The sequence below is a fragment of the Corvus kubaryi genome, unplaced genomic scaffold (assembly GCF_017639235.1).
Source record: "Corvus kubaryi isolate FWS band 111438036 unplaced genomic scaffold, C.kubaryi_AGA036_p1.0 37352, whole genome shotgun sequence".
NCBI classification, from domain to species: domain Eukaryota; kingdom Metazoa; phylum Chordata; class Aves; order Passeriformes; family Corvidae; genus Corvus; species Corvus kubaryi.
This window is the reverse complement of record NW_024581114.1, coordinates 1308817-1325837: the sequence shown is the minus strand read 5'-3', so window position 1 is coordinate 1325837 and position 17021 is coordinate 1308817. Positions and strand designations below refer to the sequence as shown.

At 46.5% G+C, this 17021-nt stretch overlaps 1 protein-coding gene across 1 annotated transcript in view; it reads left to right on the top strand.

Annotated features, from left to right (window-relative positions):
- Positions 1-11018, top strand: part of SKI (SKI proto-oncogene) — a 101640-nt gene extending 90622 nt beyond the window's left edge. Inside the window, exons 5-8 of the mRNA XM_042032008.1 lie at positions 964-1235; positions 1633-1934; positions 4000-4230; positions 6248-11018. Of these exons, the coding sequence (XP_041887942.1) occupies positions 964-1235; positions 1633-1934; positions 4000-4230; positions 6248-6436 (994 nt within the window). The 3' untranslated portion in view covers positions 6437-11018. The remainder of the gene's footprint in view (positions 1-963; positions 1236-1632; positions 1935-3999; positions 4231-6247) is intronic.
- Positions 11019-17021: the final 6003 nt, after the last annotated feature.

Genomic DNA, 17021 nt, shown 5'->3' with positions numbered 1-17021 from the left:
ATTCGACATCCCTGTGCCAGACTGGAACTGTGCAGTCTGAAAAACCTCCAAGCCAGATTTCTGCCTGAGGGTGATGATTTCTTTGGAAAGTTTGACTTAAGTGACCAGGTGTTTTTAGGGAGTATTATGGAGAACATACTGTGCTGCCCTAATGAACAAGTTTCTTAGAAACTGCGGGGATTGATTAAAAAAAAGAAAAATAGAAGGAAAAAAGCCTACCAGCATATCCTAATTTTTAAACTAGGTGGAGAGAGAAGTGGTGTAAGAATGTGCCCTTGGTATCTCTGTGAGAAATTTGGCTGATTTCAGTATTGGATAAAACCCACCTTCAGCAGCTCCAGGAGAAATTTTAACTGATACCACATCATGTTGTAGGTGCTGATTTGAAGTTGCAAAGTCTTTGCTCTGCTTTTTGCAAAATTCCATGTGTTTGATGTTATGGTATTGCTGCCCTTTAACACCAAGGTTTAACCAAAGGTTTGTTGGGTGTTGTACCTTTGGTTTTACACACAGACGCTCAGGTGTGTGTCAGAATCACAGAGGCACAAGAAGATGCTTTTCCACTCCATGGTTTTCCTTGAGGAAGTGCTGTTTTGAGATGACAGAACATTTGTGGATAGACACAAGTCCAGCTGCGCAGCTGCATAAAACAGCAGTGCCATGAAGAGCAGGAGGAAACAGCTTTAGGACTTTTAGGCTCTGGGAGATCTCATCTCTTTGGTGCTCTTAGGATATGTGGCACTTGGGATGGGATCCCTTCTCAGGGACAGCCATCATCCCCGGGTTTAATGAGGGCAAACCACTAAAAGGTACCATGGGCAGGTTGTCAGCTGGTGTAAATCAGTGGGATTCACTGCCATTCCCACGTGTGTTTGCAGCTGCAGTGTAACTCTGGATTGGGAAGCTCTCCAAAGGCAGGAATGTGACCATTTTCTCCTTCCTTTTGCCTCCCCTCCGAACCAGCTTTTACTCCTACAAGAGCTTTGAGAGCGCCGTGGCCCCCAACGTGGCCCTGGCCCCTCCAGCCCAACAGAAGATCGTGAGCAACCCTCCCTGTGCCACCGTGGTGTCCCGGAGCAGCGAGTCCCTGGGCTCTGCCCAGCCGAGGAAGAGGAAACACGGCACAGAGCACACGGCTGTCCCCGAGGCTGCGGCCACCGCGGCCACCGCGGCCACCGCCCCCGAGGAGGACAAGGAGTCGGAAGCAGAGATTGAAGTAGAAACCAGGGAAGAATGTAAGTGACACTTGTGGCTGCCTTTGTTTCGGTTTAGGTGGGCTGGGTTTTCTGCAGGAGTTCCTGTGCAGCTTCCATGGGATTGAAATGGAATTCTGGAAGCCCAGTGCCTCAATGGTACCTTTGTGACATGAGTTGCACAGTCACAATTCAAACTAATTGCAAGTCAGTCCCTTAAGTCAAGGTTGCATTTTCATCATATTTCAAGTATCAAAGTATAAAATGAGTAGTTTTTTAATTTTCTTTCCTTTATTAAATTGATTATCAAGTGTCTCTGTACAGAAGGGCCTCAGCACATTTTGACCTATGTAAATATATAAAATACATATGCGTTGTATATAACTATGTACTAATTTTTGACATTTTCAAATTAATTTTTAATGTTTCTGTTTTCCAGTTACCTCCTCCTTATCCTCGCTCTCCTCCCCATCCTTCACCTCCTCCAGCTCTGCCAAGGACATGAGCTCCCCTGGGATGCAGCCCCCAGCCCCTGTGAACAGCTCCTACGAGGTGGCCGCACACCCCGACTCCCACAGCAGCGGGCTGGAGGCTGAGCTGGAGCACCTCAGACAGGCCCTGGACAGTGGCCTGGACACAAAAGAAGCCAAAGAGAAGTTCCTGCACGAGGTGGTGAAGATGAGGGTGAAGCAGGAGGAGAAGCTGAACGCGGCCCTGCAGGCCAAGCGCAGCCTGCACCAGGTAAGGCTGCCCTGCCCTGCCCTGCCCTGCCAGGTACAGCCCAGCAGGGAGCTCTGAAAAAGGAATTGCCTCATTTTTCCCAAATAGCAACAGCCTTTGCTGGGGCTCTGTTTGTAAATCCAGCCGGGAAACCGAAGCGCAGGAACCAGTCCTACATTTTAAGCTTGCCACCTGTTTTTCCTTGGGTTATAAATCCATGGTTACCAAAATCAACATCTTTTCATTACTGAAAAAATCTTCTCGTCCAGCAGAGTTTATTTTGTTTTCATTTCACTGAACAGGAAACATTTCTGGAGGCTTTAGCTGGAGTTTTAAAAGCTTTGTGAGAGAGGGTGTTCCTGGGACATGGCCACAGCTGAAGTAAGGGCTTTGTCAGGCATCCCACTGGCCTGCTGAGCTTCAGTCAGGGAGGCAGCTCCTTACTTCTGGACTTCCTGGATCCATCAGTTGTATCAGGGGTCAGACAGGGCTGCAGATCAGGACTGAGCACAGTGATGGGTGAACTGGCTTTTGTTTGAGCTGGGGTAAAAAAAGTGCAGAGAAATAGAAGATGGAGCCAACGTAGAAGATTTGTGTGTTGTCTTTGAATGTTTTGTGTGGAGCTGTTCCCAAGCTGGGGCTGGAATCCATGGGATGGAGTAAACAAGGGCCTGGTTTGATCGAGTATGGGACACACAAAACCAGCATTGGTTCTCCTTATTTTTAGTTACCCTGAGCAAATTGCTGAATTCCTTTGTATTGCAGTAAATCTGTGTTTTATTTTATGCATTTAAAGTAAACATTTATGAGTAATACCTAAATAGTGTGTACTTAAGGCAGGAATTACATGAAGCAGTTGAGTGTTAAATCAAGCCCTGTGTCGGAGGCAGAGGGACTCTGGTGTCCAACCATTGTTTTCCATTTGGGAAGGTGTGGATTCCCAGTTCCACACACAGAAAGCGTGTGTGTGTGTGTGTGTGTGTGTGTGTGTGTATGTATACTTCAGAGGCTGTGTTTGTACTTCCAGGGGCTGTGTTTGTACTTCCAGAGGCTCTCTGTACTTCCAGGGGCTGTGTGTGTATTTCCAGAGGCATGGCCAAGCTAACAATGGCCTGGCTGGGAAGTGAGATTGTCAAGAGAGTGAATTTCCCATGACCCTGCAGTGTTACTTCACAGCAACCGGGGCTGGAGGGTTTGACTCGGACAGGGAGGAAATGCTGCTTCTGGGGCAAAAAATAGATCTTTAGTTTCTAATTTAACCATTTAGGAAATGTGAGCCACATCTCTGTGCTTGCTGTGAACGTGTATTTGAACAACTTAAGAGTTTCTTCCTTTGTACTTTGAGGTTCCTTATCATTATCACCTCAATTAATGGCTCCCTCGTGGATTTGAGATTCCAAGGCAGCAGCTCCCAGCCTGGACAGGGGGAGTGGCAGCTCCCAGAGCAAAGTGTGGTTTCAATTCACCTTCAGGTTTTAGCCTGGAGTTTTCCAGCTTTTGTGACAGAGCAGCCCATGGGCTGGTTGTCAGGCGTCTTGGGGCTCACCCCAGTCACCTACAGCACCCCAGAGCCAGGAAAAAAACAGTTTGTGCTTTGTCCTTCCATTAAGTGGATTTTTTGGGGCTTGATAAAATGGAACTGATTTCTGCAGGAAGTAGAGAACTGTCCTGTCAAGCTTTGCCGTACACAAAGGACACTCAAACTGCACTTTCCACGTTGTGCATCTTCAGAGCCTTCAGCTCCAGCCCAGGCACTGCAGTCGAGTGGTTTGGAACGTGGAGCTGGTGCTGGAGCTCTCTCCAACTGCAGTTCATCTTTATTCAGGCCCAGATGGTCGCAGCTATTCTGCTTGACAAAGCAAAATGGGGCTGTAGCACCGAGCTTTTTGTTATGCTGGGCTTCAGGGTAGCTGGAGTGCAGGAACTCCACAGGATTTAAAGGCGAAGGGCTTGTACAAAGTTCAGAGTGGGGTTTAGCCATGGGCTGCCTTGGTCACAACCAGCAGGAGGTGGGAATGTGGTTTGGATGGCTTCCCTTGCAGCTCTGCTTCCTTGCACTCACTCCTTACCTGCTTCTGTGTCCCAGGAGCTGGAGTTCTTGAGAGTGGCCAAGAAAGAGAAGCTGAGGGAAGCAACAGAAGCCAAGCGCAACCTGCGGAAAGAGATCGAGCGTCTGCGAGCCGAGAACGAGAAGAAGATGAAGGAAGCCAACGAGTCCCGGATCCGGCTGAAGAGGGAGCTGGAGCAGGCCCGGCAGATCCGCGTGTGTGACAAGGGCTGCGAGGCCGGCAGGCTCCGGGCCAAGTACTCAGCACAGGTGAGACCCAGCAGGGGCTGGAACAGCTCCCTCCCCCTGCCTCTGCGTCCCCTGCCAGGCACTGCTCCCAGCCCTGCTCCTGAGCTGGAAGCCTGGCTGGGAGAGGCATCAACAGAGGGCAGGGGCCAGCCAGGGCTCCAAAAAATGGGGCCTGAATTTAAACACATTCCGTGCACCTGCCACAGAGGTGTGCGGGGCCTCCTGTGTTAAAGGGAGCCCTCAAACACAGCCCTCAAAAGCTACTGTTTAACATACTTCAGTATGTGTATATTTATATGTACTTCAAATACTTCACATAGTTTAACACAGCCCTGAAAAGGTCCTGGCAGAGGGAATTCCAGGAGGTGTGAGACATAGGTGCTCCTGGAGGTGTTGCCAGGCCTGAAGTGGGAGCTGCAGGTCCCTGGCGTGGTGGCTTTAAGGGTGCAGGGGAAGAGCAGAAGCAAAGCTCACACTCTCCAGGGCTCTGATAAGAGGAAGGGGAGTGGCCGCCTGTGCCCGCTGAGACACGTCTGGCCAGGAGCAGGAAATGATGTGGGGCTTCCTCCCAGCATCACAGGATGTCTCACTGATAAGGGGTGATAAGGGGTGTCCAGACTAAACAGAGCCGCCCTGGGGCTGCTGTGCTGGGCGTTCCCCCTGGGCCCTGGGGAGCAGCACCAGGGCAGGTGAACACGGGCAGGGCTGGGCTGGGGGGCTCAGGTGTGTCCTGGGGGTCACTGAGGATTTTCAATCTCCTAATGCATTCCCTCCTTGGGAAGGAACAGATGAGGTTTCCTAAGCTTAAAGGCTAAAAATCACCTCAAAAAGAACTCAAGTAGCCAATTACTCCTCTTCTCTGAGGCCAGGCCTGGCAGGTTGGCAGTGTCCCCTGCAGCAGCCGCCTGTCACAGCCACTCCTGAGTTCCCCAGAGCTGTCCTTGGGCAAAGGGCACGTGGCAGCTCCTGTTTTGGGGCTGGCACAGCTGGTAACACAAAGCTCCTGTGAGAACTCACTCCCAAGGCTGAATTTTTTAGGATGTCATTATAACTTTAAGTTCTTAACTTGTGAGAAATTTTAAGATAAAGCTTTATACATCCTTGTAGCTACAGCTGAGGTGCAACAGGAAGTTGGTCACACATTATTTTTGAGGAAACCACGGTTCTCTAGACAGGCTCAGTCTGACAGAAATAGCATCAGGCCAGGAGGGAGAAGACAACAGAGTCAGGGTGGAAATGTCTCTGTGTAGGCTTAAAGTATTAATGCTTAATACTCATTGAGTAGCTGTGGTTTATGCCTTCTTTTTTCTTACCCTGAAATCTAAACATGGATGGGGGAGGTATACCTGCATTTTAGCCCAAACCATTGGAGGTTTCCTTTCCTTGTTAAATGGCCATCTCACTGCCGAAATCTCCTTTTTCCAAGGGTGCTGTTCTCTGGTACTTGCACCCTCCAGTCCTGGGAGTTTTCTCTGCCTTTGTTGTCAGAAAGTACCAAACAGAGAGATCAGGGAGGCCAAGGGCAGCTGCAGGTCCTGCTGTGAGCAAAGTGGGGACACTGCAGGGCTTTAATCCATAGCTGGGACAGGCCTGGCCCATCTGCAGCTGAGGCCCTTTCTGGTCCCTTCCATTAAAAATCATTGTGAAAGAGCTGAAAGTGAATCCCCTGTGCCAACACCTGGGGTTTGCTTTGCTGAGCTGCTGCCACTGCCTGAAGAAATAACAGCCATGCTTGAAGAAGTGACCAGAGTTCTGTGGCACTAAGGAATTCTTGAACTATTTCTTAACTCTTCTGGTTTTCACCTTCCTTTCTGGAGCTGGAGTCACTGGCCATATTTAGGTTTCAAAGATAAGCAGGCACTGTACTGCAGTAGTGTATGGAAAAAAGGAACAGGGAATTCCTTCCTTGCCTCAATCTTGATAATCCCATGCCTGGGTACACATTTTATTGCTTCCCTGACTCTGTGCAAGGTCTGTGGAGAGGCACAGGCTCCATCCTACCCCACGTCCTACACCCATGTCTGTCCTGTCCCCACAGATCGAGGACCTGCAGGTGAAGCTGCAGCACGCGGAGGCCGACCGGGAGCAGCTCCGCGCCGATCTCCTGCACGAGCGGGAGGCCCGGGAGCACCTGGAGAAGGTGGTCAAGGAACTTCAGGAACAACTGTGGCCTAAAGCCAGCAGCCAGCCCAGCAGTGAGAGCACCTCGAGCCCCATGGAGAACTGACCCTTTGTCCTCCAGCACAGGGAGGGAGAGAGTGGGACTGGGAGTGCACGTGTGAGTAGTGGTGTCCTGGCACACACTTTAGGAATATGGATTCTCAGTAGTTGGAAGGCAAATGTTGTTACTCTCTAGAACAGAAGCACTGAATTCCGCCTCTTTTTTTTCCCAATCCATATAGCACAACATCTTACTGTGCCTAGAAAACACAAAGTGTTTGTAAACAAAATACTTTTAAGTCCACAGCAAATTTTCTACTGGCAAACTCCAAGCAAAGCAGCGTGGTCCAGCTAAACCCGGAGTCCAAGGCGAGCACGGCAGTGGCTTTGTGTTCTCCTGCCTGTTGGAACATTTTGGAATTTAAAAACAAACCAACTTTTCTTATAAGCTATTTAAAATAATTCATTACACAGACTTGGTATTAAAAAAAAAAAAATTAACAAGATTTTTATAATGAACCTTTAAAAGCAAAACAAAAAAAAAGACAAAAAACAAACCTTCGATGCACAATTTTTAATGACTTTATAGGCTTTGGGATTCTTTGTGCAGAAGCCCCTCTGTGGTGATGATGCCATGTCAGGAGCAGTTTTCCAGCCATCTCGGAAGCCATTGCGGTTCCATCCTGTCACGTGGGTGTAGGAGAAGTTCAGAGTGCTTTTCCAAGTTGATTTTTTTTTTCCTTAGAATGAATTATGTCCATTTCCCGCCCTGGACACAGGAAGAAGGGACGCTGCAGGAGTGTGCAGGGGGTGAGGGGAGCAGAAGGGGTTGGATTGAGAGCCCCAGCCCGGCCCCACAGACCCCCCTGTGTTCAGAGACTTCACCCAGGAGCACTTCAACCTTGGGAAAAGAAAGAGAAAAAAGGAAGAAAGGAAGGAAATGGATGATGAGTTGGTAGAGGAACAAAGCAGAGACATCTGTCATTCTGAAATCTTCAGCTTTCAGTTTTCTGGAAAACTCATCTTGTTGCACCATCTTACCATGAATTCAGTATTTCCCTGCTTCCATTCTGAACTGTCAGTCAGGATTTCTGTGCCCAAGGAGAGTCCAACGTCGCAGTGTCGGATACTACAGAACAGAAAACCAACCTTTTTGCTGCTGTGAATAAGCCTACATCTTTTTTTAAAAAACTTTTTTGTTTTTAAAAAGAGAAATTACTTTAATTTTGGGATCCAAGCCGCAGCCCCGGGATACAATGCAGCAAACCATCACTGCCTTGGGGGTAGTGCTGAGGCTTTTTATATGTTGTTGTTTTTTTTTTAAACCTGCACTTTGTCAGAATCTTACTCTGCATTTTATTCCCTATTTCTAAAATGTACGTCGAGCATTTGAGATTGTGCCCTAAGAGCTGTGCAAACCATGAACCCAGTCTGCCACCACTGACACCTCCCATCAGCATCCATGTAAGCAAAGGAGGATGCAGCAGGCCCAGAATCCCCAGAGCAGGAATTCCCCCTGTGCTGCTGGTTCAGTTAGAACCTGGTTTCGTGGCTGTGTGTCTGACCCGAGCTGGGGAGCAGCAGAGATGCTCCCAAAAGTGCTTAACAAATAAAGCTGGTGCTTTACTGATCATGAGAAAAGTTAATTTTCACCCATAAACACTCACCTCTGACACACTCAAGCAAGTGAAAATGTGATCTGGGGCTGCAGATGTGCCTTCCAGCTCATTTTTCCTCTCAGCATCTTCTCTAGGCAATGCTGACACTTTTTTTACCTTAAAAGAATAAAAAAAAAAAAAAAAAAGGGAAAAAAAAAGAGAACCCCCTATGCATCATCATACCCAGAAGTTATTCTAAAAGAAGAAACATATTTCCAGTAATCTTTATTTGCTTTTGGACATTGATGCAAACTATGTAAGCTTCAAAATTATTTCCCAGTAGACAGAAAGCGGCTTCCAATCCTAAAATTATGGTATTTACTTACCATACATTAGAGAGAGTTTTGTTTTTTTTTTAAACAAGAGCTGTTTGCTTGAAACCATTATAATAACCATGATAATAACTGTGAGCATTAACAGAGAAGTTCATATATATGTTTTAGGTACAAAAAAGAAGAAATATGAAAGGAGTGGAATTACTGGGACAATGTAAAACTGTTGGGAGCAAGAAACAGTCACACCAAGTCAATGACCTGAACCTGTCTGTGGATACAGGGGTTGGCCCTTGTGTGTTTGGGATGCTGGAGACTGGCTCTAGGTGCAGATCTCCTTCTAAAGTGCAATGCAAAAGGAATTTTGATTATGCTTGAGCAGGTTGTTGTTTTGTTTTTTTTTTTAATGTGGGGTTTTATTTTCTTTGTATGTTTTTTTCTGCGATTATTAAATCATATGCATGGATTAAACTCTGCCATATAGTCATTAATGGGCATTATTACTGTCTTATGTAAAGGGGTTCTTTTGTTATGCAGTATGCAGAAAAATGTTCTCAGCCTTATGATTTCCAGATCTGTATTATCCACTTATTTCTTCAAGGGAAACTAAACAACTGTAGCTGTAGCTGATCACTTTTGTGCATTTCAAGTCTCTCATGCTCTGCTTTACTGCCGTGTTGGGAACCACACAGAGAACAGACCCCGCTCCTGTGGCGGCTCATGGAAGCCTGGCTTTGGAAATTTTGCTTGTTTGGGTTTTTCCCTCTGATCTTTGATAGCTTCTCTCCCTTTATACCCAAGAAAAAATGGCAACATGTCCAAGTCCAGCTGGTTTTTCCCAGGAAAAGCCACTCACCTGAGCACACCATGAATTTTCCTTTTTGTGTTCAGGGAAATGCAGTCACTCACTGGGCATGAGGCTCCCCCGCTCCTGAAGGAGGGAAATCTGCAGGATTTTCAAAGGAAAAAACCAGAACAGTAAATAGTCAATCACCACCAAGCAGCCTCACCTGTGCTGCACAGGTAAAGGGTCACAGGGGCAGCAAAGAATCTCCAAACCAGAATTACAGCTGGGGCTTTCCTCTCTGCCCCACATCACAGTCACTCCATGCAGGGCAATACCTGCAGGTGAACTTGCCCCAAGACTGCCTAGAATTTGGTCCTTGGGAGTGAAAGGCCATTTCTCTCAATTAAGGTTTAAAAGCTCTAAGATAAATAAGGTGCAAGAAGAGCAGGAACAAACATTCTCCAGCAGCAGCCACTGCCCAGGAGGGGCTCACAGGAGTCTGGCTTAAACTACTGGGCATTTCCTAACCATGTTTAACAATCAGATTGTTCTTTCTGCAGAATAGATCAGTTATTTCTGCAGAGTGTATAATTTAGTTCTAATTCAGAGTAATTAGAAGTGTGTCTGTCCCAGCCCCAGAGGCCGATTCTCACCAGGGTGGGTCTGCAGAGCAGCCCCCCTGTGTGAAGGTGCTCAAGGCCAGGGAGCTCTGGGGTCATTCCTGTGTCTGCAACACCTCAGTAAAGCTGTGTGAGCCTGGTCCCATGGAATTCCTTCCTTCAGCCCCCACTCCCTGCTGCATTCCCAGGGAGAGGGGCTGCCCCTCCATCTCCCCCATCCTCTGTGCTTTAGTTTCCTTTAAGAAGTTCCAAGGGAGAAGAGGTGTTTCATACAGGCTGTTGACTCTCCCTGTACCTACAAATATATTACTACTTGTATATTCAGTTTAATTACTCCTTGTTTCTATTACTGAACGAAGACTTAACGAAGGGAAAAAAAAAAAACAACAGCAATAACATTCATATCTATGGAGCAGCTAACTCTATACATAATATTCTGCTTTTCAAACAGAACTAGCCAATGTAAAAAAACATTAAAAGTAAATTCAACATGTAAATACTTTTTTTCATTTTACACTGTTGTATTATAAGTGTATATGGTGTTTACTTTTTCAAAACTCTTTCTTACCTGGTAGTTGTCTTGTTTTATGAGTTGTGTTTTTAACTGAGAAGAACCTTTGCTGTCTGTTAGGAAAAAACAAAACAAAATCTTTTTGCAAGTTTTCAATGTGGGTTGTAACCTTTCTCCATCATTTGCATTTTATTTGTCCTTATTTTCACTGTAAAGTATTTTATTACCAAAAGGTTGATTTTTGTTCCATTCTGCCCTCTCAGCAGTCCATGTGTTTTAGAGAGAAGTTTTTTGTTGGCTTGGTTGTTGTTTTGTTTTTTTGGTTTTGTTTTGTTTTTTTAAATCGAAAGAACTCACAGAAATGACATTTTTTCAATTGAAGAAAAAAAAATCTTTACATTTATAATAGCCAATAGCATTTCAGCACATTTTTGTTATCCTGGTCTCTCCTATGCTGCTGCTAATGACAATATTATGACTTACTCTACTATTCTAGAACTATTTTTATGTAAGTAATGTATGCTTTCTTGTTTATAAATGCCTGATTTAAAAAAAAATAAGAAAAAAGCTTGGCATATTTATCTATTTCGCTGTGTACCTTGATAGTCCTTTTCCACCCCCTTTTCCACATCCCCTCCCCCCGATGCAGATAATATTGTAAAATAAAGGACTTTATGAGATTATGTATGAAAATAGCTATGCTTATATACCACAGTGACTGAATGTACAGTGTATAGACGCATTACCGAAAATAAAATTGTTTGTCCAGAAAAAAATAAAGAGCTCTGGGATGTTTTTGGAGTTCTCTGTGCTTTGCTGAGGTGCTGCTCCCCCTTTGATGTGCCAAGGCCACAATCCCACAGCACCTGGTTCGTGTCTTCCTGGCCAGCCCAGGAAAATGACCCTCCCCAAGGCATCATTTAACACTAAACCTCTGCAGGGCTGCACAGGACACTGCTGGAAGGAGACTGGAATTTAATTGGGGTCACTGCATTCCCCTGCATGGGGAAGCTCCAACACACAAGTGAAATTTCTTTGGAATAGTGAGAATTGTAAGCATAGAGAAGTTTGTTCTAGGTCAAAGAAAAAGAAACACAAGAGGGGAAAATGCAAAAACCAGGAGATGGAAACATATGTCAGAATAATTCTCTCATGGTTTTCTGAGAAGTGGCTGCAGAATTTCCACAGCTCTGGGACATTTCTGAAATGCCCTTGTAAAGCAGTGGAAAAGCTGGAGAATGAGCAAAGAGCTTAAAAAAATAAATCTCTTCTTCTTATTTGTGACTCACTCAGCTTTCCAATGGACGGGTTTGTGTCCTAAATGCAGCTCCACATCCTTGGGGAGGGATCTTGTGCCCCATATCTCACCCACATCTGTGTCCTTCCACCTGCATAGCCTTACTGTGACTCTGGGTCCTGAAATTAAAAGTTCAAATACCTTTCCTCCTGCTGATCCTTCTCGGAGAGGCTTGTCATGGTATTCTTATTACAAACTAAATATCAAAGCAGATTTGGATTGATAAGGCTTAGTAGCAGAGGCCAAAAGAAATGATATATTCTGTCTCCAAGGACCTCTGAGTGCAGAAACACTGATTGGTAAAGCCCAGTCAAGCTGTCTTGTGTTTATGGCTAAGGGGTAATTAACTGGGTTTGAAAATTCTGGTTCTGCTGACAGAATAACTTTAATTTACTAGGAATGAGAAACATTGAGACCTGAACCTGCTCAGTAACAAAGTGAGCTGAAATGACCCAAACTCAAAGTAGCTGAAATAAATATAATAATCAGAAATAAAAATCCAATTTCCTGAGGCCTGGAGTAAAAACTTTTCATGTCTTATTCAACAGCTTGTGTTACCCAGCCATCAGGAAACACCACTAAAAACCCAAACACGGGATGTACGTGGCAAATCCAAACCTTGTGTGGGGCACAGATGAAAGAAACAGCCACAAAATCCCCCAAACCGGGTTAAACAGAGCACCTCAGTGGCTCCCACTGTCCTGTGAACAGCCCCCCCATCCCAACCTGGCAGATGGAGCACAGGGAAACTCAACACCCATGGAGCAGGGAGAGGCCGGAGGGATTTTGGGGAGAAATGAAGAGAGTCCTTGTTAGTGCCCAAGGGATCCAAACCCAACCTTTTAGGTGCTCCCCACCTTCATTTGCTGAAAAGACATTAAAGAAACACATCCTGCAGGGAAGGGATACAACGTGTGGAAAATGACAGGAATCTGGGAAGCAGCAGAAGCCCAGGAATGCCAGAGTTAATGGAGATCTGAGCTCCAAGGCACTGTCAGGAGGAAGAGCACAGCTCTAATAAAACCCAGCTGTGTGACGTACACACCACTGGAATTTTTATGAGATGGCTTATGTGCACTTTAAGTATTACCTGACTGCAATGCAAATTCCCACACACTTTTATTTGGGAGAAAAGAAAAGTTTCCACAGCTCTCTGGGCTGGACTGATTGAGCTGAATTGCTCGGCACAGCATCTGTGGGGTTTCTGGCTCATTGTTTTGGATTTACTTTTGTATTTGTTTTCTGTTGAGTCAGCTCCTCAAGCTGGAACCCTGAGAATTTCACCCTTCTAGCACCACCCCAGAGCCACCCTGGCCCAGCCATCCCAGTCCTCTGGTCCTTCCACCACTCACCCCCAGTGAATGCTCTTCCACCTCCCATACTTACAGACTGTTGAGGAAAACTCCAACGAATAAGAGGAAACCTGCACGGGTCAAAAGAAAATGAGGTTTCACTGCTTCAAAGGTCAGATTTGCTCCAAAAACTCATTTCTGTAAATGCCATAAGGACCATGAGCTTGAGTGACCATGATCTTGGGAAGAAAGTTTACAAAGAGCCCTTTATAAACCCTGTTTATAACACAGTGTTTTTGGGTTTCTCCATGTGCTCGGTTCCAGACCTGGAACAGAAATTCCTTTATTGTCTGGTTGTCAGAAAAGATCATTAAACCCTTCCCTTTATGTGGCCAAGGATCAAAGCAGGTACCACCCAGTGCATGAAGAGAGCTCTTGGCCACACAGCCCACGGGTGAAACCACTTCAGCCAGCACAGATGGATTCCCTTTGCAGCATCCCAAGTGACAGCGCTCTGCTGTGGCCCCTCTGCAGTTACATTCCTACTGCTCATGGTCCCAGCAGGAAGCACCCACCAAACATCTCCTTTGCAGTGCCAACTGCAGGCCCAGCAGGGCAAAGTGTCCCTTCCCAGGCTGCTGAGCATTCCCAAATCCAGCTCCTGGATTTCCAGCACTGCTTTGCAGGGTAAGTGACCAGTCAGACACAGAGAAGTCAAATTTCCTTCAGTTACCTTTCCAGCCCACAAGGTGAGTGGAGCAGCAGATGAAGGCACGGCACCAAACCTTCCATGTTCCATTTCCTGGCATGTTAAACTCCCCCACAAACCCTCTGCCCCAAATTCCAGCCCCCCTGCCTGGCAGCAGCTCCCAGCTCAGGATTACACTGCAGTGCCAAGGGATTCAACACACACAGCATTTTTAAGCAATAGAGGTTTCCTAGTCCTGGCTCTGCAGCCTGCAATTACTGCATCTTTGCTGATGTCAGCCCTGCTGCTTTCCCTACAATGCTCCGCATGGAAAAACTGGGATGGGACTTTGGCTACACCAAAAAAAGAACACGGGGTTGTACATCAGGACTGCAAACAGACACGAGGCTCCCACCTGGACCTGCTGCTGTGGGGTTGGAGGTTCTGCATGGGAAGTTCTGAACTCCTTGTGCCCACCTGAGCCCTGCTGGTGTCAGTGGATGCCCAGGAAGTTGCCAGGGAGCAGCAGCCCAGGGCAGCTGCCACCATCCCTGCCCAGCTCTGAGCACACCACATGCAGCTCCCGTGCAGGGATCCCGTGCTGCTTAATTCAATTTGGCAGATAACACTGGGGAAAGGCATTGATTTCCTCCCCTCACTCCCTCCTTCCCTTCCATCAATTTTCCCAGATAAGCAGCCTGTGGCTCAGGTCCTGCTGGTGACGGATGCCTTGTAATTGCTCTGAATGGATTATCCCCAGACATGGAGCAGGCATTTACAGTGCACAGCTGTAATCAGAAACACTTGCACCCAGGAGAGGGGCTCCGAGGAACAGACAGCTGGCTCTGGCCTCTGCCTTTTCTCTCTGCTCTTATATTAAGCCTAACTTTATGTATTTATATTTTTAATACAGTAATATCCAGGACATCCACTGAAATCAGGGTCCAGATGGGCTCAGTGCCATCCCAACCCTTAGAACTGATCTCAGCTTCTGAGCACAAACAGTACAACTCCGGCTACAAAGGGATTGTCCACCCTGCTCACATCTTTCTAAAGATCTTGCAAATTATTATTTGGCTAAGTAAGAATCCACCCACTTCAATGGGTAACATCACCCTAAACTTGGAAAATCCATGCAGACATATTCTGTCCTGGAAATTACTGGCTAAAAGGCATTAGATGAGCCAGTTCTCACCTCAGTTTATTGCTGCTTTTCTCCCTCTGCCTGGACTAAATTGTCAGCAGTTTGTTTACCAAGATCCCAGTGACTTTCTAATTTGTATGTCTGGGGGGAAAAACCCCTGAGTAACTACATGTGAGACAGACTGTTACATAGGAACAAAACACAGCAATGTCATCCACTGTATTTTAATTTTGTGCAATTATCCACAGCGGCCCAATACCAAGGGGCAGCAGATCCATGACCAGGATGCTTAAACTGAAAATCTGATCAACATCAAAGTGTTTTGCCCTGCAAATTTCATTAGAGGTAACTCAAGGAATGAAGGAAAACAGCAGACCAGGACTCAGCAGAGCAAAGCTGATCCTGTTCCACATTCCCTGTCACTGGAAGGCCTCGTTTGCTGGAGTTTCCTCCTCCAGCACTGGTTTTTCTCTAGGATCCCTGCATTAAACAACAGAGCATGGATTGTGCTGGAGGAACCAGGACTCAGGTGCTCTCACCCCCTTTGGTTTGGGGCTTGTGCCACCCTGGTTTTCATTCTCTTCTCCTGCAGCACCAGTTTGGTCACCCTGTGCAGGACACGGGCAATGGCACCTCCACAGGAAAGGTTTTGTTTTCAGTATGAACAGTATTCCTCCAACCTTTAATTCTAACCAAAACCTAATCCTACTCTGAAACAAAGTCCATCTAACCCCACGTTCCAGCTCCCTCTGCTATCTGCGAAAGCAACAGGAATTCTTTCCTGGAGCAAATAACACGTTGCTGCTGGTTTGGTGCTGGAATTGGGAATCCTTCCCTGCACACCCCACCCCTCTCCCTGGCCAGCACAGCCCTGCAGGGCCTCGCCTGAAGCGGTGCCCATTTCCCAGAACTCCAGGGAGTGACACCTTAGAATGTTGCACACTGGTTTATTAAACGTGCAGAAATCAACTGCTCGAAAAAGCAGCTTTGTTAAAAAATCATACAGCACAAACCCCTTTCCCACTTTTGCCCCCCAGAAGCAGCCTGCAGGCAGGGGCAGAGGGGACAGTGGGTTTGGGACCACACGTGCACACCCTGGCTCGTGCAGCTGGGAGATAATGGGCTTTGCAGGTCACTGGCTCTTGAGCACTGTTATCTCTCTGTAACATACACCTTGTTGTGTCTTACTGCTTAATTACAGCTGATACACAGGCCATAATATTGCTTATCATTAGCCAGAGGATGACAATTACCATTTAAGATTAAACAGCTTGCTTTCTTCAGCCAAGTCTCCATGTGACACTTCCTTGCCCAAGAAAAGATTTGCACATGCAGAACAAATCCCCAGACCAACTGGGGATGTGCCCCTCACAAGGAGGTGGAATTTTGGAAGCACACATTGCAGATGAACACCACCAACAGTCACTGCAGGGCCTGGTTCAGCAGAACCCTGAACTTCATGTGAAAACAGTGTTTCACAGAATTTCTAAAGTCTCTTGGCTTTATCAAGGCTCTTGTTTCTGAAAAGGACACAGCGAACAGAGAGTTGGAAGCAGTTGGAAAGCCTGGACTATTAAAAGATCAGCAAAACTGCTGAGGCTGCACAAGCGGAGCTGTCATTAAGTAGCTTCGCCCTTTCCACAAAACACAGATGTGTTCCTGTGCACAAACATGTAATTGTGTTACTGTGCACAGACAACATGAAAACTGCTGGGAAATACTCTGCACTAAAACTGACCAAGGCCTGAGGGGAGATTTCACTACTGATCACCTACAAAAAAAGCATAAAGACTGAGTGAGAACCACGTTCCTGCACCTCTGCTGAGCATTTCTGAGATTGCCTCAGAGCAAAGCCTTTGCCTCCAGAACATAAATGTGATAACATACAGTCGTGGTGACTCGTAGAGTCACAGGTCAAGGGTTTAAATCTCGTGTCCTGTATTTTGTCAACTCCCATTTATCCCATCCAGCACAGCACAAGGGTACCGCACATAAATCTTCCAAAAATGTGCTCTGATCTTTCACCTACAGTAGATTAAAAATAGCCTGGAGCAAGAGCTTTTAGCATTTTGTCATAGCAATTTCACCTTCAAATAAGACGGATCGCCAGCTCCACGGGGAAGGAATGAACCCACCCCGAGATCAGAGCATGGAAAAGGCTGAGTTCCACCTCCAAGAAGCAGGAGTTGTGCCCTGGGTGGAAATCCCTGCTGAGCTCCCCCCGCTGAGCCCTGTTGCAGCACAGAACATCCAGGGAGGCTTTTCTTTCCTCCCTGCACACTTTTCATTTAAGCCTCATAACAGTTTGGGGAGCTCAGGCAAAACTCTCAGGTCCTGGTTTGGATTTTGCAGTCCTCCAGCATGACTTTGGGCACAATGTCCA